This window comes from Oncorhynchus mykiss, chromosome Y (assembly GCF_013265735.2).
Source record: "Oncorhynchus mykiss isolate Arlee chromosome Y, USDA_OmykA_1.1, whole genome shotgun sequence".
Classification (NCBI taxonomy): domain Eukaryota; kingdom Metazoa; phylum Chordata; class Actinopteri; order Salmoniformes; family Salmonidae; genus Oncorhynchus; species Oncorhynchus mykiss.
The window spans coordinates 41,261,408-41,288,018 of record NC_048593.1 but is presented as its reverse complement, the minus strand read 5'-3'; the positions used below and the strand labels follow the sequence as shown (position 1 = coordinate 41,288,018).

At 46.4% G+C, this 26,611-nt stretch overlaps 1 protein-coding gene across 1 annotated transcript in view; it reads left to right on the top strand.

Moving 5' to 3' along the window:
- Window positions 1-26,611, top strand: part of trpc4a (transient receptor potential cation channel, subfamily C, member 4a) — a 134,186-nt gene that overhangs the window by 35,586 nt on the left and 71,989 nt on the right. The window contains exon 4 of the mRNA XM_036967725.1: window positions 14,439-14,579. Within this exon, the coding sequence (XP_036823620.1) occupies window positions 14,439-14,579 (141 nt within the window). The remainder of the gene's footprint in view (window positions 1-14,438; window positions 14,580-26,611) is intronic.

Here is a 26,611-nt window from a genome sequence, read left to right as displayed (position 1 = left end):
GACTAGTGAACAGAGGGGGAGAGAACAGAGGGGGAGAGAACAGAGGACTAGAGAACAGAGGGGGAGAGAACAGAGGGGGAGAGAACAGAGGGCTAGAGAACAAAGGGGGAGAGAACAGAGGGCTAGAGGACAGAGGACTAGTGAACAGAGGGGGAGAGAACAGAGGACTAGAGAACAGAGGGGGAGAGAACAGAGGGGGAGAGAACAGAGGACTAGAGGACAGAGGACTAGAGAAGAGAGGACTAGAGAACAGAGGTCTAGAGAACAGAAGGGGAGAGAACAGAGGGGGAGAGAACAGAGGGCTAGAGAACAGAGGGCTAGAGAACAGAGGACTAGAGAACAGAGGACTAGAGAACAGAGGACTAGAGAACAGAGGGGGAGAGAACAGAGGGGGAGAGAACAGAGGGCTAGAGAACAGAGGGCTAGAGAACAGAGGGGTTAGAGAACAGAGGACTTGAGAACAGAGGGGTTAGAGAACAGAGGACTAGAGAACAGAGGGGGAGAGAACAGAGGACTAGAGGACAGAGGGGGAGAGAACAGAGGACTAGAGGACAGAGGGCTAGAGAACAGAGGGGGAGAGAACAGAGGGCTAGAGAACAGAGGGGGAGAGAACAGATGGCTAGAGAACAGAGGACTAGAGGACAGAGGACTAGAGGACAGATGGCTAGCGAACAGAGGGCTAGAGGACAGAGGGGGAGAGGACAGAGGGGGAGAGAACAGAGGGCTAGAGAACAGAGGGGGAGAGAACAGAGGGGGAGAGAACAGAGGGCTAGAGAACAGAGGGGGAGTGAACAGAGGGGGAGTGAACAGAGGGGGAGAAAACAAAGGGGGAGAAAACAGAGGGGGAGTGAACAGAGGGGGAGAAAACAGAGGACTAGAGAACAGAGGGCTAGAGAACAGAGGGGGAGAGAACAGAGGGGGAGAGAACAGAGGACCAGAGAACAGAGGGCTAGAGAACAGAGGGGGAGAGAACAGAGGGCTAGAGAACAGAGGGCTAGAGAACAGAGGGCTAGAGAACAGAGGACTAGAGAACAGAGGGGGAGAGAACAGAGGGGGAGACAACAGGACTAGAGAACAGAGGGGGAGAGAACAGAGGGGGAGAGAACAGAGGGTTAGAGAACAGAGGGGGAGAGAACAGAGGGCTAGAGAACAGAGGACTAGAGAAGAGAGGACTAGAGAAGAGAGGACTAGAGAACAGAGGTCTAGAGAACAGAGGGGGAGAGAACAGAGGGGGAGAGAACAGAGGACTAGAGGACAGAGGGGGAGAGAACAGAGGACTAGAGAACAGAGGACTAGAGAACAGAGTGGGAGAGAACAGAGGACTAGAGAACAGAGGGCTAGAGAACAAAGGGCTAGCGAACAGAGGGCTAGAGAACAGAGGACTAGTGAACAGAGGGGGAGAGAACAGAGGGGGAGAGAACAGAGGACTAGAGAACAGAGGGGGAGAGAACAGAGGGGGAGAGAACAGAGGGCTAGAGAACAAAGGGGGAGAGAACAGAGGGCTAGAGGACAGAGGACTAGTGAACAGAGGGGGAGAGAACAGAGGACTAGAGAACAGAGGGGGAGAGAACAGAGGGGGAGAGAACAGAGGACTAGAGGACAGAGGACTAGAGAAGAGAGGACTAGAGAACAGAGGTCTAGAGAACAGAAGGGGAGAGAACAGAGGGGGAGAGAACAGAGGGCTAGAGAACAGAGGGCTAGAGAACAGAGGACTAGAGAACAGAGGACTAGAGAACAGAGGACTAGAGAACAGAGGGGGAGAGAACAGAGGGGGAGAGAACAGAGGGCTAGAGAACAGAGGGCTAGAGAACAGAGGGGTTAGAGAACAGAGGACTTGAGAACAGAGGGGTTAGAGAACAGAGGACTAGAGAACAGAGGGGGAGAGAACAGAGGGCTAGAGAACAGAGGGGGAGAGCACATTTTTCAATGCAGTAATAACAACACTGTTAAACTCAACGCTGGACCTGGAAGCCAGTTCCAGTGCATGTTGTCATTGTTCCCCTCTAGTCAGGGACTGATTTAGACCAGGTACACCAGGTGGGTGATTCCCCTCTAACCAGGGACTGATTTAGACCTGAGACACCAGGTTGTTGATTCTCCTCTAACCAGGGACTGATTTAGACCTGGGACACCAGGTGGGTGATTCTCCTGTAATCAGGGACTGATTTAGACCTGGGACACCAGGTGGGTGATTCTCCTCTAGTCAGGGACTGATTTAGACCTGAGACACCAGGTGGGTGATTCTCCTCTAGTCAGGGACTGATTTAGAACTGGGACACCAGGTGGGTGATTCTCCTCTAATCAGGGACTGATTTAGACCTGGGACACCAGGTTGTTGATTCTCCTCTAATCGGGGACCTATTTAGACCTGGGACACCAGGTTGTTGATTCTCCTCTAACCAGGGACTGATTTAGACCTGATATACCAGGTTGTTGATTCTCCTCTAATCAGAGACTGATTTAGACCTGGGACACCAGGTTGTGTATTTTCCTCTAACCAGGGACTGATTTAGACCTGGGACACCAGGTTGTTGATTCTCCTCTAATCGGGGACCTATTTAGACCTGGGACACCAGGTTGTTGATTCTCCTCTAATCGGGGACTGATTTAGACCTGATATACCAGGTTGTTGATTCTCCTCTAATCAGAGACTGATTTAGACCTGGGACACCAGGTTGTGTATTTTCCTCTAACCAGGGACTGATTTAGACCTGGGACACCAGGTTGTTGATTCTCCTCTAATCGGGGACCTATTTAGACCTGGGACACCAGGTTGTTGATTCTCCTCTAATCGGGGACTGATTTAGACCTGGGACACCAGGTGGGTGATTCTCCTTTAATCAGGGACAATTTAGACCTGGGACCCCAGGTTGTTGATTCTCCTCTAATCATGGACTGATTTAGACCTGGGACACCAGCTTGTTGATTCTCCTCTAATCATGGACTGATTTAGACCTGGGACACCAGGTTGTTGAATCTCCTCTAATCAGGGACTGATTTAGACCTGAGACACCAGGTTGTGTATTCTCCTCTAACCAGGGAATGATTTAGACCCGGGACACCAGGTGGGTGATTCTCCTCTAATCAGGGACTGATTTAGACCTGGGACACCAGGTGGGTGATTCTCCTCTAATCATGGACTGATTTAGACCTGGGACACCAAGTTGTTGATTCTCCTCTAATCATGGACTGATTTAGACCTGGGACACCAGGTGGGTGATTCTCCTGTAATCAGGGACTGATTTAGACCTGGGACACCAGGTGGGTGATTCTCCTCTAGTCAGGGACTGATTTAGACCTGAGACACCAGGTGGGTGATTCTCCTCTAGTCAGGGACTGATTTAGAACTGGGACACCAGGTGGGTGATTCTCCTCTAATCAGGGACTGATTTAGACCTGGGACACCAGGTTGTTGATTCTCCTCTAATCGGGGACCTATTTAGACCTGGGACACCAGGTTGTTGATTCTCCTCTAACCAGGGACTGATTTAGACCTGATATACCAGGTTGTTGATTCTCCTCTAATCAGAGACTGATTTAGACCTGGGACACCAGGTTGTGTATTTTCCTCTAACCAGGGACTGATTTAGACCTGGGACACCAGGTTGTTGATTCTCCTCTAATCGGGGACCTATTTAGACCTGGGACACCAGGTTGTTGATTCTCCTCTAATCGGGGACTGATTTAGACCTGGGACACCAGGTTGTTGAAAATCCTCTAATCAGGGACTGATTTAGACCTGAGACACCAGGTTGTGTATTCTCCTCTAATCAGGGACAATTTAGACCTGGGACCCCAGGTTGTTGATTCTCCTCTAATCAGGGACTGATTTAGACCTGGGACACCAGGTTGTTGATTCTCCTCTAATCGGGGACTGATTTAGACCTGGGACACCAGGTGGGTGATTCTCCTTTAATCAGGGACAATTTAGACCTGGGACCCCAGGTTGTTGATTCTCCTCTAATCATGGACTGATTTAGACCTGGGACACCAGTTTGTTGATTCTCCTCTAATCATGGACTGATTTAGACCTGGGACACCAGGTTGTTGAATCTCCTCTAATCAGGGACTGATTTAGACCTGAGACACCAGGTTGTGTATTCTCCTCTAACCAGGGAATGATTTAGACCCGGGACACCAGGTGGGTGATTCTCCTCTAATCAGGGACTGATTTAGACCTGGGACACCAGGTGGGTGATTCTCCTCTAATCATGGACTGATTTAGACCTGGGACACCAAGTTGTTGATTCTCCTCTAATCATGGACTGATTTAGACCTGGGACACCAGGTTGTTGAATCTCCTCTAATCAGGGACTGATTTAGACCTGAGACACCAGGTTGTTGATTCTCCTCTAATCAGGGACTGATTTAGACCTGGGACACCAGGTTGTTGATTCTCCTCTAATCGGGGACTGATTTAGACCTGGGACACCAGGTGGGTGATTCTCCTCTAATCAGGGACTGATTTAGACCTGGGACACCAGGTTGTTGATTCTCCTCTAATCAGGGACTGATTTAGACCTGGGACACCAGGTTGTTGATAATGGGCCTCTTGACGCCTCTGTAGATATTCCATAAAAAATCAGCCGTTTCCAGCTACAATAGTCATTTACAACATGAACAATGTCTACACTGTATTTTGATCAATTTGATGTTATTTTAATGGACCAAAAATTTGCTTTTCTTTAAAAAACAAGGACATTTATAAGTGACCCCAGACTTTTGAACGGTAGTGAATATTGGGAGTAGTGCCTTTCCTCATCCACAGTGTGTTATATGTGCAAAAGTGCTATCTCACAACTCGGTGAAACATTCACTCTTGTGCAGACATTTAGAAACAAAACACGCCAATTTGAAAAATAAGCCACGGGAGTTTTTTTTAAACGAGAACTAAGAAGACTTTCAAGTAGTAAGACATGTATAACAGATACCATTAATAAGAAGGGGCTAGAAGCGTCTTATATGGTGAGCTACCGAGTGGCCAGGACAGGCAAGTCCCCATACTATTGTTGAGGACTTCATTCTTCCTGCTGCTGTGGATATGACTGGGACAATGTCGGGGGAAAAGGCCCCTAAAAACTATACAGACAATGCCTTCATCAAACAACACTGTTTCACGACGTATCAGTGACATGGCAGGAGATGTTTTGAAACAAGTACTGCTTCGCATACAAGCCAGTGAATTATATGCGTTACAGCTGGATGAGTCAACAGATGTGGAGGGCCTGGCACAGCTCCTGGTATATGTATTTTACAGCTGGATGAGTCAACAGGCCTGGCACAGCTCCTGGTATATGTCTGTTACAGCTTGATGAGTCAACAGACGTGGCGGGCCTGGCACAGCTCCTGCTATATGTCTGTTGCATTTATGTGGGGTCAATTAAGGAAGACATCCTCTTCTGCAAACCACTGGAAACCAGGACAACAGGATGTTTTAAAGTATTGAACTGCTTTTTTGACATCAGATGGACTTTGGTGGTCAAGATGTGTTGCAAAAGCCAGGAAAGGGAGACATAGTGGAGTGGTGACGTGCAAGCAGTTGCTCCCAACGCCAATTGGGTCCACTGCAGCATCCACTGAGAGGCTCTTGGGTCCACTGCAGCATCCACCGAGAGGCTCTTGGATACACTGCAGCATCCACCGAGAGGCTCTTGGGTCCACTGCAGCATCCACCGAGAGGCTCTTGGGTCCACTGCAGCATCCACCGAGAGGCACTTGCTGCCAAAGGAATTCCTGACAGCTTGAAAGGCGATTTGGACACTACAGTGAAAATGGTTAACTTTGTTAAAGCAAGACCCCCTGAACTCTCATGTACTCTTATGTAATGATATGGGCAGCGACCATGTAACGCTTTTACAACATACAGAAGTCAGCTGGTTATCAGGGGACGAAGTATTCAAAAAATGTTTTTATTTGAGAGACGAACTTTAAGTTTATTTTATTGACCATAGTTTTTCCACTTGTCTGACCGCTTGCAAGATCATGAGTTTCTCAGACGACTGGCCTGTCTGGGTGATGTTGTTTCTCAGACGACTGGCCTGTCTGGATGATGTTGTTTCTCACACGACTGGCCTATCTGGGTGATGTTTTTTCTCACACGACTGGCCTGTCTGGGTGATGTTGTTTCTCACACGACTGGCCTGTCTGGGTGATGTTGTTTCTCACACGACTGGCCTATCTAGGTGATGTTGTTTCTCACACGACTGGCCTATCTGGGTGATGTTGTTTCTCACACGACTGGCCTATCTGGGTGATGTTGTTTCTCACACGACTGGCCTGTCTGGGTGATGTTGTTTCTCACACGATTGGCCTATCTGGGTGATGTTTTTTCTCACACGACTGGACTATCTGGGTGATGTTTTTTCTCGCCTGAGTGAACTGAATCTAGGATTACAGGGACTCTCCGCAACTATATTCAATGTGCGGGACAAAATTGAGGCTATGATTAAGAAGTTGGAGCTCTTCTCTGTCTGCATTAACAAGGACAACACACAGGTCCTTCCATCATTGTATGACTTTTTTTGTGTGCAAATTAACTCAAGCTTACAGACAATGTCAAATGTGATATAGTGAAGCACCTGAGTGATTTGGGTGCGCAATTACACAGGTACTTTCCCAAAACAGATGACACAAACAACTGGATTTGTTATCCCTTTCATGCCCTGCCTCCAGTCCACTTACCGATACCTGAACAAGAGAGCCTCATCGAAATTGCAATAAGTGGCTCTGTGAAAATTGAATTTAATCAGAAGCCACTGCCAGATTCCTGGATTGGACTGTGCTCAGAGTATACTGCCTTGGCAAATCGCGCTGCCCTTTGTAACCACGTACCTATGTGAGAGTGGATTCTCGGCCCTCACTAGCATGAAAACAACTAAATACAGGCACAGAATGTTTGTGGAAAAGGATTTAAGACTGAGACTCTCTCCAATACAACCCAACATTGCAGAGTTATGTGCTTTCAAACACACCCTTATTCACAATGTTCAATGAACAAATAAGGTTTTATATGTAAGATGGATAAATAAAGAGCAAAATGATTGATAATTATTATATTATTATTTGTGCCCTGGTCCTATAAGAGCTCTTTGTCACTTCCCATGATCCAGGGTGTGACAAAAACTCACTCATGTTTAATAAATGTATCATATAGTGTGTGTTTGTGTGTGTGTGTGTGTGTGTGTGTGTGTGTGTGTGTGTGTGTGTGTGTGTGTGTGTGTGTGTGTGTGTGTGTGTGTGGTTTGCTTACAATGATGGCAAAAAAAAAAAAACATTTGAGAGTGTGCTGACCCTGGTGCTAGAGGGGGTACAGCTGGAGGTTGAATGTTTGAAGGGGTACAGGACTACACCACTGGTGAGGATAATCTCCTGAGAAACCTATTCCTCCAAACCTCAAGTGTATTATAACCTGTTACTTTTTACAAAGTTATTGGAGTGTTTACCCTTGTTGTATAGCCAGAATTAGGGTAACTAAATCATTGGAGGCCGGAGAGAAAAATGAAAATCGAATCTCGTCAGGCAAGCTTGATTCTGACTACAGGTTACCTGACAGGCTCGACCGTTAAGCTCATCATGTTTCTTCTCAAATCCACAAGTAGAGACAAGACAGATGTTGATTTGGAGACATGTAGCATTGAAGTATTTTCATATTTTGGTGTACACGTTTCATATTCATTCAAAATTCCTGTTCTCTTTTTTTTTTTAAAGATTTTCTCAGAAAAACAAGCACGTCTCTGTGAAATGTCAAAGGAGCACTGGCCATATAGCCTTTTACATTTAATTCGACTCGTGTCATGCTAATTTACCTTTTTTTTGCGACCCCTTTGAAGATGCTTTATGACATGAATAATCATATTTGTCGAGGTGAAATCTATTTTATGACATAAGGAAGTGGTATTTCATCACCCTCTGGTGCAGAGTTGGTGGACACCACCCGAATCCAGGGTTTCCTAAAGGGGGCACGTTTAGGTTTTTGCCCCCCTAACACTACACAGCTTAACGTGCCCCCCTTACACGACACAGCTTAAAGTGCCCCCCTTACACGACACAGCTTAACGTGCCCCCCTTACACGACACAGCTTAACGTGCCCCCCTTACACGACACAGCTTAACGTGCCCCCCTTACACGACACAGCTTAACGTGCCCCCCTTACACGACACAGCTTAACGTGCCCCCCTTACACGACAAAGCTTAACGTGCCCCCCTTACACGACACAGCTTAACGTGCCCCCCTTACACGACACAGCTTAACGTGCCCCCCTTACACGACACAGCCTAACGTGCCCCCCTTACACGACACAGCTTAACGTGCCCCCCTTACACGACACAGCTTAACGTGCCTCCCTTACACGACACAGCTTAACGTGCCCCCCTTACACTACACAGCTTAACTTGCCCCCCTTTGGGGGTCCTGGGTTTGGGAAACACTACACTGTTTGATCTTAACAGATACTCTCACCTCTTCACACACACACACACACACACACACACAAACACACACACACACACACACACACACACACACACACACACACACACACACACACACACACACACACACACACACACACACACACACACTGTGTGGTTACATTCATATTCATCACCAATGTTGTGCAGGCCTCTCTTCTTCTGTCCTCAATACGAGTAACGCAATGAATAAACATTAAAGGGACGAGTGGGCTATGATTTCGTTTCATTCCTGCGCTGCTATTAGCATAACGCACCATCTCTCCGACCAAACCAACACGCGCACACGCGCACACACACACAAACACCCCCCCCCCCCCCCCCCCCCCCCCCAGTCTGTGTTGGTGTACAGCCATTAGGTGTAGATTATTTGATGATAAATCATATCAAACCTATGTGAACTTTCCTCCACATGTGTTGTGGAGGATGTGTTTGTGATGTGTTTGTGGCATATTTTCAAAGATCAGTCAAGCAAGACCTGATGAGCCGTTTGATATGTGCCCCAGCCGGCCACGTGAAGGCACTGTGGATTTATTTTCCCTGGTTGACATAGACATGCTGAGGAAAGGGATATCACAACAAGTTATAATAGCCCTGTCTGTGACTAATAACCCTGTCTGTGACTTACCCTGTCTGTGACTAATAACCCTGTCTGTGACTTACCCTGTCTGTGACTTACCCTGTCTGTGACTAACGCTGTCTGTGACTAATAACCCTGTCTGTGACTAACCCTGTCTGTGACTAATAAACCTGTCTGTGACTAACCCTGTCTGTGACTAATAACCCCACCCATGACTAATAACCCTGTCTGTTACTTACCCTGTCTGTGACTAACCCTGTCTGTGACTAACCCTGTCTGTGACTAATAACCCTGTCTGTGACTAATAACCCTGTCTGTGACTAATAACCCTGTCTGTGACATACCCTGTCTGTGACTAATAACCCCACCCGTGACTAATAACCCTGTCTGTGACTTACCCTGTCTGTGACTAACCCTGTCTGTGACTAACCCTGTCTGTGACTAATAACCCCACCCGTGACTAATAACCCTGTCTGTTACTTACCCTGTCTGTGACTGACCCTGTCTGTGACTAATAACCCTGTCTGCGACTAACCCTGTCTGTGACTAATAACCCTGTCTGCGACTAACCCTGTCTGTGACTAATAACCCCATCCGTGACTAATAACCCTGTCTGCGACTAATAACCCTGTCTGCGACTAATAACCCTGTCTGCGACTAATAACCCCATCAGTGACTAATAACCCTGTCAGCAACTAATAACCCTGTCTGCGACTAATAACCCTGTCTGCGACTAATAACCCTGTCTGTGACTAATAACCCTGTCAGCGACTAATAACCCTGTCTGTGACTAATAACCCTGTCTGCGACTAATAACTCACCTGTGACTAATAACCCTGTCTGTGACTAATAACTCATCTGTGACTAATAACCCTGTCTGTGACGAATAACCCTGTCTGTGACGAATAACCCTGTCTGTGACTAATACCCATGACTGTGAATAATAACGCAGTACGTGACTAATAACCCCGTCTGTGACTAATATCCCCATCTGTAACTAATAACCCCGGTTGTAACTATTAACCCCATCTGTAACTAATAACCCCGTCTGTAACTAATAACCCTGTCTGTAACTAATAATCCCATCTGTAACTAATAACCCCATCTGTGTCCCAAATGACAACCTGAACTCTTCTCCTTAGTGCACTACTCTTGACCAGGGCCCAAAGAGCCATGGGAAAAGACAACCACCTGATTTTCCTCTCTCCCTCCTTTTTTCCTTCATTTTTATTTCCCTCTCTCTCCATTATTAAGGGAGATCAGATAAAATATGTTTTTAATTAAAATAAAGGCTATTTTACACACATCCACACACACTCCTGTCTTCCAGTCGGTGTGAGTGACAGCAGTTATCTGAGGGGCTTTAGAAAGAAGGAGATAAGCCGATCAGAGACTGAGTTTGTACCTAAACTAAATTATTCCGTCAGAAAATATATGAAATGAAAGGAATGTTCAAGGCGTGCGCAATATGCCTCACTGATTTGTCCTGATCTGGGGCTGCGTTCGCCTATTCACTATATCCCAGAGGTTATCTTACTCCCTCAAGGGCTTTTACCTACACTGTCTTGGAACAACACCTTACATGTTGGAGGCTCAAATCAGAGAGAGAGAGAGAGAGAGAGAGAGAGAGAGAGATAAGGGAAGGATAATGGACTGGATCGCTGGTCAGCAACTGCCTTTCACTCCCATTACCTTCCTGCCATGGTCAGGAATTACAGCTGACTGCCTCTATAAGGATTATGACATGTCAGGTGATCATTCATTCTTATATCTCAGGGCTAAATGTTCTCTGTTCATCTCTATAACACAGGGCTGAGTGCTCTCTTTGTATCTCTATAACACACGGCTGAGTGCTCTCTGTCCATCCCTATAACACAGGGCTGAGTGCTCTATATTCATCTCTATAACACAGGGCTGAGTGCTCTCTGTCCATCCCTATAACACAGGGCTGAGTGCTCTCTGTTCATCTCTATAACACAGGGTGAGTGTTGAGTGTTCTCTAGTCATCTTTATAACACATGGCTGAGTGCTGAGTGTTCTCTATTCATCTCTATAACAAAGTGCTGAGTGCTCTCTATTCATCCCTATAACACAGGGCTGAGTGTTCTCTTTTAATCTCTATAACACAGGGCTGAGTGCTCTCTATTCATCCCTATAACACAGGGCTGAGTGCTCTATATCATCGCTATAACACAGTGCTGAGTGCTCTCTATTCATCCCTATAACACAGGGCTGAGTGCTCTATATCATCTCTATAACACAGTGCTGAGTGTTCTCTTTTCATCTCTATAACACAGTGCTGAGTGCTCTATATTCATCTCTATAACACAGGGCTGAGTGCTCTATATTCCTCTGTATAACACAGGGCTGAGTGCTCTATATTCATCTCTATAACACAGGGCTGAGTGCTCTATATTCCTCTGTATAACACAGGGCTGAGTGCTCTATATTCATCTCTATAACACAGGGCTGAGTGCTCTATATTCCTCTGTATAACACAGGGCTGAGTGCTCTATATTCATCTCTATAACACAGGGCTGAGTGCTCTATATTCATCCCTATAACACAGAGCTGAGTGCTCTATATTCATCCCTATAACACAGGGCTGGGTGCTCTATGTTCATCTCCATAACACAGGGCTGGGTGCTCTATATCATCTCCATAACACAGGGCTGGGTGCTCTATGTTCATCTCCATAACACAGTGCTGGGTGCTCTATGTTCATCTCCATAACACAGGGCTGAGTGCTCTATATTCCTCTCTATAACACAGGGCTGAGTGCTCTATGTTCATCTCCATAACACAGGGCTGGGTGCTCTATGTTCATCTCCATAACACAGGGCTGGGTGCTCTATGTTCATCTCCATAACACAGGGCTGAGTGCTCTATATTCCTCTGTATAACACAGTGCTGAGTGCTCTATATTCCTCTCTATAACACAGGGCTGGGTGCTCTATATTCCTCTCCATAACACAGAGCTGAGTGCTCTATGTTCATCTCCATAACACAGGGCTGAGTGCTCTATATTCCTCTCTATAACACAGGGCTGAGTGCTCTATATTCCTCTCTATAACACAGGGCTGGGTGCTCTATATTCCTCTCCATAACACAGAGCTGAGTGCTCTATGTTCATCTCCATAACACAGGGCTGGGTGCTCTATGTTCATCTCCATAACACAGGGCTGAGTGCTCTATATTCCTCTCTATAACACAGGGCTGAGTGCTCTATATTCCTCTCTATAACACAGGGCTGAGTGCTCTATATTCCTCTCCATAACACAGGGCTGAGTGCTCTATATTCCTCTCTATAACACAGGGCTGGGTGCTCTATATTCCTCTCCATAACACAGAGCTGAGTGCTCTATGTTCATCTCCATAACACAGGGCTGGGTGCTCTATGTTCATCTCCATAACACAGGGCTGAGTGCTCTATATTCCTCTCTATAACACAGGGCTGAGTGCTCTATATTCCTCTCTATAACACAGGGCTGAGTGCTCTATATTCCTCTCCATAACACAGGGCTGGGTGCTCTATATTCATCCCTATAACACAGTGCTGAGTGCTCTATATTCATCCCTATAACACAGTGCTGAGTGCTCTATATTCCTCTCTATAACACAGGGCTGAGTGCTCTATATTCCTCTCTATAACACAGGGCTGAGTGCTCTATATTCCTCTGTATAACACAGGGCTGAGTGCTCTATATTCCTCTGTATAACACAGTGCTGGGTGCTCTATGTTCATCTCCATAACACAGGGCTGAGTGCTCTATATTCCTCTCTATAACACAGTGCTGAGTGCTCTATATTCCTCTGTATAACACAGGGCTGAGTGCTCTATATTCCTCTGTATAACACAGTGCTGGGTGCTCTATGTTCATCTCCATAACACAGGGCTGAGTGCTCTATATTCCTCTGTATAACACAGGGCTGAGTGCTCTATATTCCTCTGTATAACACAGTGCTGGGTGCTCTATGTTCATCTCCATAACACAGGGCTGAGTGCTCTATATTCCTCTCTATAACACAGGGCTGAGTGCTCTATATTCCTCTGTATAACACAGTGCTGGGTGCTCTATGTTCATCTCCATAACACAGGGCTGAGTGCTCTATATTCCTCTCTATAACACAGGGCTGAGTGCTCTATATTCCTCTCTATAACACAGAGCTGAGTATTGTTCAATCTTGCAACCAGTACAAAATGAAAGGAATAAATAAATAGGCTGTGCAGGCCAGAACAATCAATCCCAGAACCATTTGATGTATATGGTTAAAAAAAAGAGTCTATTGACGCACCCGTACATCAATCGAATTAACACCATGAATTAGTCATCATCAAGGTCTGTCTGTGTAGTAAGATAGTCCCCATCCAGGTATGTCTGTGTAGTGAGATAGTCCCCATTCAGGTCTGTCTGTGTAGTTAGCAAGAGAGAGTTTTTTTATGGGCTGCGTCTCAATCCACCTCAAATCAAATCTGATTTGTCACATACACCTGGTTAGCAGATGTTAATGCGAGTGTAGTGAAATGCATTAATATCCAACCAGTAATCTAACCTAACAATTTCACAACAACTACCTTATACACACACGTGTAAAGGAATGAATAAGAATATGTACATAAACAAAATATATGAATACACATTATTCCATTTCTGTTAGTCACATGTCTGTGGAACTTGTTCAGTTTATGTCTCAGTTGTTGAATCTTGTTTTGTTCATACAAATATTTACACGTGTTAAATTCTCTGAAAATAAACGCAGTTGACAGTGAGAGGACGTTTCTTTTTTTGCTGAGTTTAGTTTTGTGCCAACAAAGTGGTTAAATATGTGACAATATATACATGTATATACATGTTTATTTCTTCCTAGAACAGACACTTCAAAACCTTTTTTTATTATATATTTTTGTTTTGCCATTTGAATATGTTATTCAAAGTATTTCTATGGGCTATAGTTATGAAGGCTAAATTAAATATTTTATCAAATTATTGTTACATTTTTTTCTGCGAAACATGCAGCAGTCCTAAAACTAGAATTCAAATCGCTAAATGATATATGGTGCGACTTTCTTAAAACAATTCCATATGTTAACTCCCTCCCTTCCACCCTTCCTCACTGAATACCCCTCATCCACTCTGATTCTGCTTGCTCTTCGCCAGTTTACTGTAAAGCACTTTGTGACTACTGTTGATGTCACAAGAGCTGTATTAACATGGATGGGTTGAATGATTGATTTATTGATTGATTGATTATTTGAATGATTGGTTGATGAGTTGATTTATTGGTTGGTTGGTTGATTGATTGATTGATTGATTGGTTGATTGGTGGATGAATGGATTGCTTGACTGATCCTTACCTGGCTTTCCCTCTGCCCCGCCCTCTCTCCAGGTTCCTCCGATCCTATTGGACAAGCAGTTCTCTGACTTCACTCCTGACATCACCCCCATCATTCTGGCAGCTCACACCAACAACTATGAGATCATCAAACTACTGGTGCAGAAAGGAGTGGCTGTTCCACAACCACACGAGGTACTGTAACCCTACCAGTAGTATAGTGGTATAGTATTTTAAATAGTGGTATAGTATATTATACAGTACTATAGTATATGATATAGTTGTTTAGTGGTATAGTATACTATTTAGTAGTATAGTATATTATTTAGTAGCATAGTATATTATTTAGTAGTATAGTATATTATTCAGTGGTATAGAATATTATACAGTACTATAGTATATGATATAGTTGTATGGTAGTATAGTATATTATTTAGTAGTATAGAATATTATACAGTGGTGTAGTATATTTTATAGTGGCATAGTATATTATGAAGTAGTAGTGTGGTATAATATATATATATATATAATATATATTATATAGTGTTATAGTATATGATACAGTAGTGTAATGGTATAGTATATTATGCACTATTATAGTCTATTACATAGCGGTATAGTATATGATAAGGTAGTGTAATGGTATAGTATATTATGCACTAGTATAGTCTATTAGATAGCGGTATAGTATATGATAAGGTAGTGTAATGGTATAGTATATTATGCACTAGTATAGTCTATTACATAGCGGTATAGTATATACAGGAGTACAGTGGTATAGTATATGCAGTAGTGTAGTATATTATATGGTGGTATAGTATGTTATGCAGTAGTATAGTATATGATACTGTAGTATAGTGTTATAGTATATTATGCACTAGTATAGTCTATTACATAACGGTATAGTATATGATACAGTAGTATAATGGTATAGTATATTATGCACTAGTATAGTCTATTACATAGCGGTATAGTATATGATAAGGTAGTGTAATGGTATAGTATATTATGCACTAGTATAGTCTATTACATAGCGGTATAGTATATACAGGAGTACAGTGGTATAGTATATGCAGTAGTGTAGTATATTATATGGTGGTATAGTATGTTATGCAGTAGTATAGTATATGATACTGTAGTATAGTGTTATAGTATATTATGCACTAGTATAGTCTATTACATAACGGTATAGTATATGATACAGTAGTATAATGGTATAGTATATTATGCACTAGTATAGTCCATTACATAACGGCATAGTATATGATACAGTAGTATAATGGTATAGTATATTATGCACTAGTATAGTCTATTACATAGCGGTATGGTATATACAGGAGTACAGTGGTATAGTACATGCAGTAGTGTAGTATATCATATGGTGGTATAGCTTATGATGCAGTTGTATAATGGTATATTATACAGTAGTATATGATATAACGGCGTAGTATATGATACAGTTGTATAGTATATACATATATAGTATATATATATATGTAGTATATATATGTATAGTATATTCCAAACCAAATGAAATCAAAGTTTATTTGTCACGTGCGCCGAATACAACAGGTGTGGTAGACTTTACAGTGAAATGCTTACTTACAGGCTCTAACCAATAGTGTGAAAAAAGGTGTGTGTTATGGTGAGTGAATGAGGACCCAAAAGCGAACTAACTTAAACAGAGCTTCTTTAATAACCAAACATAGGTAGGCTCAGATAGACCGGCAGATTCCGACAGGACAGGACAAGGTTACAGCAAACATGACGATAGTCTGGCTCAGGCATGAAACACAACAAACAAGAATCCGACAAGGACAGGAACAAAAACAGAGAGAGATATAGGGGACTAATCAGAGGGAAAAGGGGAACAGGTGGGAGAAGGGGTGACGAGGTAGTCAAGAGGAGACAAGGAACAGCTGGGGGAAAGCGGGGGAGAAAAGGTAACCTAATACGACCAGCAGAGGGAGACAGGGTGAAAGGAAAGGACAGAAAGACACAACATGACAATACATGACAGTACCCCCCCACTCACCGAGCGCCTCCTGGCGCACTCGAGGAGGAAACCTGGCGGCAACGGAGGAAATCCTCGATCAGCGCACGGTCCAGCACGTCCCGAGAGGGAACCCAACTCCTCTCCTCAGGACCGTACCCCTCCCAATCTACGAGGTACTGGTGACCACGGCCCCGAGGACGCATGTCCAAAATTCTACGGACCCTGTAGATGGGTGCGCCCTCGACAAGGATGGGGGGGGGGGGGGGGAGACGAGCGGGGGCGCGAAGGACGGGCTTGATGCAGGAGACATGGAAGACCGGGTGGACGCGACGAAGGTATCGCGGAAGAAGAAGTCGAACTGCGACAGGATTAATGACCCGAGAAATACGGAACGGACCAATGAACCGCGGGGTCAACTTGCGAGAAGCCGTCTTAAGGGGAAGGTTCTGAGTGGAGAGCCAAACTCTCTGACCGCGACAATATCTAGGACTCTTAGTTCTACGCTTATTAGCAGCCCTCACAGTCTGCGTCCTATAACGGCAAAGTGCAGACCTGACCCTCTTCCAGGTGCGCTCGCAACGTTGGACAAAAGCCTGAGCGGAGGGGATGCTGGACTCGGCGAACTGAGATGAGAACAGCGGAGGCTGGTACCCGAGGCTACTCTGAAAAGGAGATAGCCCGGTCGCAGACGAAGGAAGCGAGTTGTGGGCGTATTCTGCCCAGGGGAGCTGTTCTGACCAAGACGCAGGGTTACGAAAAGAAAGACTGCGTAAGATGCGACCAATAGTCTGATTGGCCCGTTCTGCTTGACCGTTAGACTGGGGGTGAAAGCCGGAAGAGAGACTGACGGAAGCCCCAATCAAACGGCAAAACTCCCTCCAAAATTGAGACGTGAATTGCGGACCTCTGTCCGAAACGACGTCTGACGGAAGGCCATGAATTCTGAAAACATTCTCGATGATGATTTGTGCCGTCTCTTTAGCAGAAGGAAGCTTAGCAAGGGGAATGAAATGAGCCGCCTTAGAGAACCTATCGACAACCGTAAGAATAACAGTCTTCCCCGCTGACGAAGGCTGTCCGGTGACAAAATCTAAGGCGATGTGAGACCACGGTCGAGAGGGAATAGGAAGCGGCCTGAGACGGCCGGCAGGAGGAGAGTTACCGGACTTAGTCTGCGCGCAGACCGAACAAGCAGCCACGAAACGACGCGTGTCATGCTCCCGGGTGGGCCACCAAAAACGCTGGCGAATGGAAGCAAGCGTACCCCGAACGCCAGGGTGGCCGGCTAACTTGGCAGAGTGAGCCCACTGAAGAACGGCCAGACGAGTAGGAACGGGAACGAAAAGAAGGTTCCTAGGACAAGCGCGCGGCGACGGAGTGTGAGTGAGCGCTTGTTTTACCTGCCTCTCAATTCCCCAGACAGTCAACCCGACAACACGCCCCTCAGGGAGAATCCCCTCGGGGTCAGTGGAGGCTACTGAAGAACTGAAGAGACGAGACAAAGCATCAGGCTTGGTGTTCTTAGAGCCCGGACGATAAGAAATCACGAACTCGAAACGAGCGAAAAACAGCGCCCAACGCGCCTGACGCGCATTAAGTCGTTTGGCAGAACGGATGTACTCAAGGTTCCTATGGTCAGTCCAAACGACAAAAGGAACGGTCGCCCCCTCCAACCACTGTCGCCATTCGCCTAGGGCTAACCGGATGGCGAGCAGTTCGCGGTTACCCACATCATAGTTACGTTCCGACGGCGACAGGCGATGAGAAAAATACGCGCATGGGTGGACCTTGTCGTCAGAGAGGGAGCGCTGAGAAAGGATGGCTCCCACGCCCACCTCTGACGCGTCAACCTCGACAACGAACTGTCTAGAGACGTCAGGTGTAACAAGGATAGGAGCGGATGTAAAACGATTCTTGAGGAGATCAAAAGCTCCCTGGGCGGAAACGGACCACTTAAAGCACGTCTTGACAGAAGTAAGGGCTGTGAGAGGAGCTGCCACCTGACCGAAATTACGGATGAAACGACGATAGAAGTTCGCGAAGCCGAGAAAGCGCTGCAGCTCGACGCGTGACTTAGGGACGGGCCAATCAATGACAGCTTGGACCTTAGCGGGATCCATCTTAATGCCTTCAGCGGAAATAACAGAACCGAGAAATGTGACGGAGGAGGCATGAAAAGTGCACTTCTCAGCCTTCACAAAAAGACAATTCTCTAAAAGGCGCTGGAGGACACGTCGAACGTGCTGAACATGAATCTGGAGTGACGGTGAAAAAATCAGGATATCGTCAAGGTAAACGAAAACAAAGATGTTCAGCATGTCTCTCAGGACATCATTGACTAATGCCTGAAAGACAGCTGGAGCGTTAGCGAGGCCGAAAGGAAGAACCCGGTATTCAAAGTGCCCTAACGGAGTGTTAAACGCCGTCTTCCACTCGTCCCCCTCCCTGATGCGCACGAGATGGTAAGCGTTACGAAGGTCCAACTTAGTGAAAAACCTGGCTCCCTGCAGGATCTCGAAGGCTGAAGACATAAGAGGAAGCGGATAACGATTCTTCACTGTTATGTCATTCAGCCCTCGATAATCTATGCAGGGGCGCAGAGACCCGTCCTTCTTCTTGACAAAAAAAAACCCCGCTCCGGCGGGAGAGGAGGAGGGGACTATGGTACCGGCGTCAAGAGCTACAGACAAATAATCTTCGAGAGCCTTACGTTCGGGAGCCGACAGAGAGTATAGTCTACCCCGGGGGGGGGTGGTTCCCGGAAGGAGATCAATACTACAATCATACGACCGGTGTGGAGGAAGAGAGGTGGCCCTGGACCGACTGAACACCGTGCGCAGATCGTGATATTCCTCCGGCACCCCTGTCAAATCACCAGGCTCCTCCTGTGAAGAAGAGACAGAGGAAACAGGAGGGATAGCAGACATTAAACATTTCACATGACAAGAGACGTTCCAGGAGAGGATAGAATTACTAGACCAATTAATGGAAGGATTATGACAAACTAGCCAGGGATGGCCCAAAACAACAGGTGTAAAAGGTGAACGAAAAATTAAAAAAGAAATGGTTTCACTATGATTACCAGAAACAGTGAGGGTTAAAGGTAGCGTCTCACGCTGAATCCTGGGGAGAGGACTACCATCCAGAGCGAACAAGGCCGTGGGCTCCTTTAACTGTCTGAGAGGAATGTCATGTTCCCGAGCCCAGGTCTCGTCCATAAAACAGCCCTCCGCCCCAGAGTCTATTAAGGCACTGCAGGAAGCTGACGAACCGGTCCAGCGTAGATGGACCGACAAGGTAGTGCAGGATCTTGAAGGAGAGACAGGAGTAGTAGCGCTCACCAGTAGCCCTCCGCTTACTGACGAGCTCTGGCCTTTTACTGGACATGAAGTGACAAAATGACCAGCGGAACCGCAATAGAGACAGAGGCGGTTGGTGATTCTCCGTTCCCTCTCCTTAGTCGAGATGCGGATACCTCCCAGCTGCATGGGCTCAGCACCCGAGCCGGCAGAGGAAGATGGTAGTGATGCGGAGAGGGAGGCGACGGAGAGCGCGAGCTCCTTTCCACGAGCTCGGTGACGAAGATCAACCCGTCGCTCAATGCGAATAGCGAGTTCAATCAAGGAATCCACGCTGGAAGGAACCTCCCGGGAGAGAATCTCATCCTTTACCTCTGCGCGGAAACCCTCCAGAAGACGAGCGAGCAAGGCCGGCTCGTTCCAGCCACTGGAGACAGCAAGAGTGCGAAACTCAATAGAGTAGTCTGTTATGGATCGATTGCCTTGACATAGGGAAGACAGGGCCCTGGAAGCCTCCTCCCCAAAAACAGATCGATCAAAAACCCGTATCATCTCCTCCTTAAAGTCTTGATACTGGTTAGTACACTCAGCCCTTGCCTCCCAGATTGCCGTGCCCCACTCACGAGCCCGTCCAATAAGGAGAGATATGACGTAGGCGACACGAGCAGTGCTCCTGGAGTAAGTGTTGGGCTGGAGAGAAAACACAATATCACACTGGGTGAGGAACGAGCGGCATTCAGTGGGCTCCCCAGAGTAACACGGCGGGTTATTGATTCTGGGCTCCGGAGATTCGAAAGCCCTGGAAGTGGCCGGTGGATCGAGGCGGAGATGGTGAACCTGTTCTGTGAGGTTGGAGACTTGGGTGGCCAGGGTCTCAACGGCATGTCGAGCAGCAGACACTTCCTGCTCGTGTCTGCCTAGCATCGCTCCCTGGATCCCGACGGCTGAGTGGAGAGGATCCGAAGTCGCTGGGTCCATTCTTGGTCGGATTCTTCTGTTATGGTGAGTGAATGAGGACCCAAAAGCGAACTAACTTAAACAGAGCTTCTTTAATAACCAAACATAGGTAGGCTCAGATAGACCGGCAGATTCCGACAGGACAGGACAAGGTTACAGCAAACATGACGATAGTCTGGCTCAGGCATGAAACACAACAAACAAGAATCCGACAAGGACAGGAACAAAAACAGAGAGAGATATAGGGGACTAATCAGAGGGAAAAGGGGAACAGGTGGGAGAAGGGGTGACGAGGTAGTCAAGAGGAGACAAGGAACAGCTGGGGGAAAGCGGGGGAGAAAAGGTAACCTAATACGACCAGCAGAGGGAGACAGGGTGAAAGGAAAGGACAGAAAGACACAACATGACAATACATGACAGTGTGTGTGTGTAGGTAAGTAAAGAAATAAAACAAGAGTAAAAAGACATTTGAAAATAAGACTAGCAAGGCTATGTACAGACACCGGTTAGTCAGGCTGATTGAGGTAGTATGAACATGTAGATATGGTTAACGTGACTTTGCATATATGATGAACAGAGAGTAGCAGTAGCTTAAAAGAGGGGTTGGTGGGTGGTGGGACACAATGCAGATAGCCCGGTTAGCCAATGTGAAGGAGCACTGTTTGGTCGGGCCAATTGAGGTAGTATGTACATGAATGTATAGTTAAAGTGACAATGCAAATAAGATAAGCAGAGAGTAGCAGCAGTGTGAAAGAAGGCTTGGGATGGGGGGGGACACAATACAAATTGTCCGGGTAACCATTGGTTACCTGTTCAGGAGTCTTATGGCTTGGGGGTTAAAACTGTTGAGAAGCCTTTTTGGCCCTCCGGTACCTCTTGCCATGCGGTAGTAGAGAGAACAGTCTATGACTGGGGCGGCTGGGGTCTTTGACAATTTTTAGGGCCTTCCTCTGACACCGCCTGGTGTAGAGGTCCTGGATGGTAGGCAGCTTTGCCCCAGTGATGTAATGGGCCGTAAACACCACCCTCTGTAGTGCCTTGCGGTCGGAGGCCTAGCAGTTGCCGTACCAGGCAGTGATGCAACCGGTCAGGATGCTCTCGATGTTGCAGCTGTAGAACCTTTTGAGGATCTCAGGACCCATACCAAATCTTTTTAGTTTCCTGAAGGGGAATAGGCTTTGTCGTGCCGTCTTCACGACTGTCTTGGTGTGTTTGGACCATTCTAGTTTGTTTTTGATGTGGACACCAAGGAACTTGGAGCTCTCAACCTGCTCCACTACAGCCCCGTCGATGAAAATGGGGACGTGCTCAGTGCTCCTTTTCCTGTAGTCCACAATCATCTCCTTAGGCTTGATTACGTTGAGGGAAAGGTTGTTATTCGGGCACCACCCGGCCAGGTCGCTGACCTCCTCCCTATAGGCTGTCTCGTCATGTCAGAGATGTTGGTGATGTCACTGTTGTGTCGTCTGCAAACTTAATGATGTTGTTGGAGTCGTGCCTGGACATGCAGTCGTGGGTGAACAGGGAGTACAGGAGGGGACTGAGCACACACCCCTGGGGAGCTCCAGTGTTGAGGATCAGCGTGGCAGATGTGTTGCTACCTACCCTCACCACCTGGGCGCCCGTCAGGAAGTCCAGTATCCAGTTGCAGAGGGAGGTGTTTATAGTCCCAGGTTCCTTAGCTTAGTGATGAGCTTTGAGGACACTATGGTCTTGAACGCTGAGCTGTAATCAATGAATAGCATTCTCACATAAGTGTTCCTTTTGTCCAGGTGGGAGTGGGGGCAGTGTGGAGTGCAATAGAGATTGCATCATCTGTGGATCTGTTTGGGCGGTATGCAAATTGGAGTGGGTCTAGGGTTTCTGGGATAATGGTGTTGATGTGAGCTATTACCAGCCTTTCAAAGCACTTCATGGCTACGGACGTGAGTGCTACGGATCTGTAGTAATTTAGGCAGGTTGCCTTTGTGTTCTTGGGCACAAGGACTATGGTGGTCTGCTTGAAGCATGTTGGTACTACAGACTCAATCAGGGACATGTTGAAAATGTCACCTGCCAGTTGGTCAGCACATGCCCGGAGCACACGTCCTAGTAATCCGTCTGGCCCCGCAGCCTTGTGAATGTTGACCTGTTTAAAGGTCTTACTCACGTCGGCTACGGAGAGCGTGATCACACAGTCATCCGGAACAGCTGATGCTCTCATGCATGCCTCAGTTTTGCTTGCCTCGAAGCGAGCATAGAAGTGATTTAGCTTGTCTGGTAGGCTCGTGTCACTGGGCAGCTCGTGGCTGTGCTTCCAAATCCAAATCAAATCAAATCAAATCAAATGTATTTATATAGCCCTTCGTACATCAGCTGATATCTCAAAGTGCTGTACAGAAATCCAGCCTAAAACCCCCAAAAGCAAGCAATGCAGGTGTAGAAGCACGGTGGCTAGGAAAAACTCCCTAGAAAGGCCAAAACCCAGGAAGAAACCTAGAGAGGAACCAGGCTATGTGGGGTGGCCAGTCCTCTTCTGGCTGTGCCGGGTGGAGATTATAACAGAACATGGCCAAGATGTTCAAATGTTCATAAATGACCAGCATGGTCGAATAATAATAAGGCAGAACAGTTGAAACTGGAGCAGCAGCACGGTCAGGTGGACTGGGGACAGCAAGGAGTCATCATGTCAGGTAGTCCTGGGGCATGGTCCTAGGGCTCAGGTCCTCCGAGAGAGAGAAAGAAAGAGAGAAGGAGAGAATTAGAGAACGCACACTTAGATTCACACAGGACACCGAATAGGACAGGAGAAGTACTCCAGATATAACAAACTGACCCTAGCCCCCCGACACATAAACTACTGCAGCATAAATACTGGAGGCTGAGACAGGAGGGTCAGGAGACACTGTGGCCCTATCCGAGGACACCCCCGGACAGGGCCAAACAGGAAGGATATAACCCCACCCAATTTGCCAAAGCACAGCCCCCACACCACTAGAGGGATATCTTCAACCACCATCCTGAGACAAGGCTGAGTATAGCCCACAAAGACCTCCGCCACGGTACAACCCAAGGGGGGGGGGCACCGCCAACCCAGACAGGATGACCACATCAGTGAATCAACCCACTCAGGTGACGCACCCCCTCCAGGGACGGCATGAGAGAGCCCCAGTAAGCCAGTGACTCAGCCCCTGTAATAGGGTTAGAGGCAGAGAATCCCAGTGGAAAGAGTGGAACCGGCCAGGCAGAGACAGCAAGGGCGGTTCGTTGCTCCAGAGCCTTTCCGTTCACCTTCCCACTCCTGGGCCAGACTACACTCAATCATATGACCCACTGAAGAGACCGAGTTTGCGTCTCTGACATGGGTAGGCAGACCGTTCCATAAAAATGGAGCTCTATAGGAGAAAGCCCTGCCTCCAGCTGTTTGCTTAGAAATTCTAGGGACAATTAGGAGGCTTCTTGTGACCGTAGCGTACGTGTAGGTGTGTACGGCAGGACCAAATCAGAGAGATAGGTAGGAGCAAGCCCATGTAATGCTTTGTAGTTTAGCAGTAAAACCTTGAAATCAGCCCTTGCTTTGACAGGAAGCCAGTGTAGAGAGGCTAGCACTGTAGTAATATGATCACATTTTTTGGTTCTAGTCATGATTCTAGCAGCCGTATTTAGCACTAACTGAAGTTTATTTAGTGCTTTATCCGGGAAGCCGGAAAGTAGAGCATTGCAGTAGTCTAACCTAGAAGTGACAAAAGCATGGATTAATTTTTCTGCATCATTTTTGGACAGAAAGTTTCTGATTTTTGCAATGTTACGTAGATGGAAAAAAGCTGTCCTTGAAATGGTCTTGATATGTTCTTCAAAAGAGAGATCAGGGTCCAGAGTAACGCCGAGGTCCTTCACAGTTTTATTTGAGACGACTGTACAACCATTAAGATTAATTGTCAGATTCAACAGAAGATCTCTTTGTTTCTTGGGACCTAGAACAAGCGTCTCTGTTTTGTCCGAGTTTAAAAGTAGAAAGTTTGCAGCCATCCACTTCCTTATGTCTGAAACACATGCTTCTAGCAAGGGCAATTTTGGGGCTTCACCATGTTTCATTGAAATGTACAGCTGTGTGTCATCCGCATAGCAGTGAAAATTAACAGTATGTTTTCGAATAACATCCCCAAGAGGTAAAATATATAGTGAAAACAACAGTGGTCCTAAAACGGAACCTTGAGGAACACCGAAATTTACAGTTGATTTGTCAGAGGACAAACCATTCACAGAGACAAACTGATATCTTTCCGACAGATAAGATCTAAACCAGGCCAGAACTTGTCCGTGTAGACCAATTTGGGTTTCCAATCTCTCCAAAAGAATGTGGTGATCGATGGTATCAAAAGCAGCACTAAGGTCTAGGAGCACGAGGACAGATGCAGAGCCTCGGTCCGATGCCATTAAAATGTCATTTACCACCTTCACAAGTGCCGTCTCAGTGCTATGATGGGGTCTAAAACCAGACTGAAGCATTTCGTATACATTGTTTGTCTTCAGGAAGGCAGTGAGTTGTTGCGCAACAGCCTTTTCTAAAATTTTTGAGAGGAATGGAAGATTCGATATAGGCCGATAGTTTTTTATATTTTCTGGGTCAAGGTTTGGCTTTTTCAAGAGAGGCTTTATTACTGCCACTTTTAGTGAGTTTGGTACACATCCGGTGGATAGAGAGCCGTTTATTATGTTCAACATAGGAGGGCCAAGCACAGGAAGCAGCTCTTTCAGTAGTTTAGTTGGAATAGGGTACAGTATGCAACTTGAAGGTTTAGAGGCCATGATTATTTTCATCATTGTGTCAAGAGATATAGTACTAAAAACTTCCCTTTGTAGTCTGTAATAGTTTGCAAGCCCTGCCACATCCGACGAGCGTCGGAGCCAGTGTAGTATGATTCAATCTTAGCCCTGTATTGACGCTTTGCCTGTTTGATGGTTCGTCGCAGGGCATAGCGGGATTTCTTATAAGCATTTGTTATTAGCACCTTGAAAACGGCAGCTCTACCCTTTAGCTCAGTGCGAATGTTGCCTGTAATCCATGGCTTCTGGTTGGGGTATGTACGTACAGTCACTGTTGGGAGGACGTCCTCGATGCACTTATTGATAAAGCCAGTGACTGATGTGGTGTATTCCTCAATGTCATCGGAAGAATCCCGGAACATGTTCCAGTCTGTGATAGTAAAACAGTCCTGTGGTTTAGCATCTGCTTCATCTGACCATTTTTTTTATAGACCGAGTCACTGGTGCTTCCTGCTTTAATTTTTGCTTGTAAGCAGGAATCAGGAGGATAGAGCTGTAATCGGATTTCCCAAATGGAGGGCGAGGGAGAGCTTTGTACGTGTCTCTGTGTGTGGAGTACAGGTGATCTAGAAGGTTTTTCCCTCCCTCGGGTTGCACATTTAACACGTTGATAGAGATTTGGTAGAACTGATTTAAGTTTCCCTGCATTAAAGTTTCCGGGCACCAATAGCGCCGCCTCTGGGTGAGTGGGTTCCTGTTTGCTTTTTCCCTTATACATCTGACTGAGTGCGGTCTTAGTGCCAGCATCTGTCTGTGATGGTAAATAAACAGCCACGAAAATAATAGTTGACAACTCTCTAGGCAAGTAGTGTGGCCTGCAATTTATCACAATATACTCTACTTCAGGCGGGCAAAACCTAGAGACTTCCTTAGATTTATTGCACCAGCTGTTGTTTACAAATATGCACAGACCCCCCCCCCCCCCCCCCCCTCATCTTACCGGAGTGTGATGTTCTATTCTGAGTATATATCCCTCTAGCTGAATATCCATGTCCCCATTCAGCCACGATTCCGCGAAACATAGGATATTACAGTTTTTGATGTCCCGTTGGTAGGATATTCGTGATCGTACCTCGTCTAGTTTATTGTCCAATGATTGCACGTTGGCGAGTAATATTGACGGTAACGGCAGCTTTCCTAGTTGTCATCTGCGGGTCCGGACGAGGCTT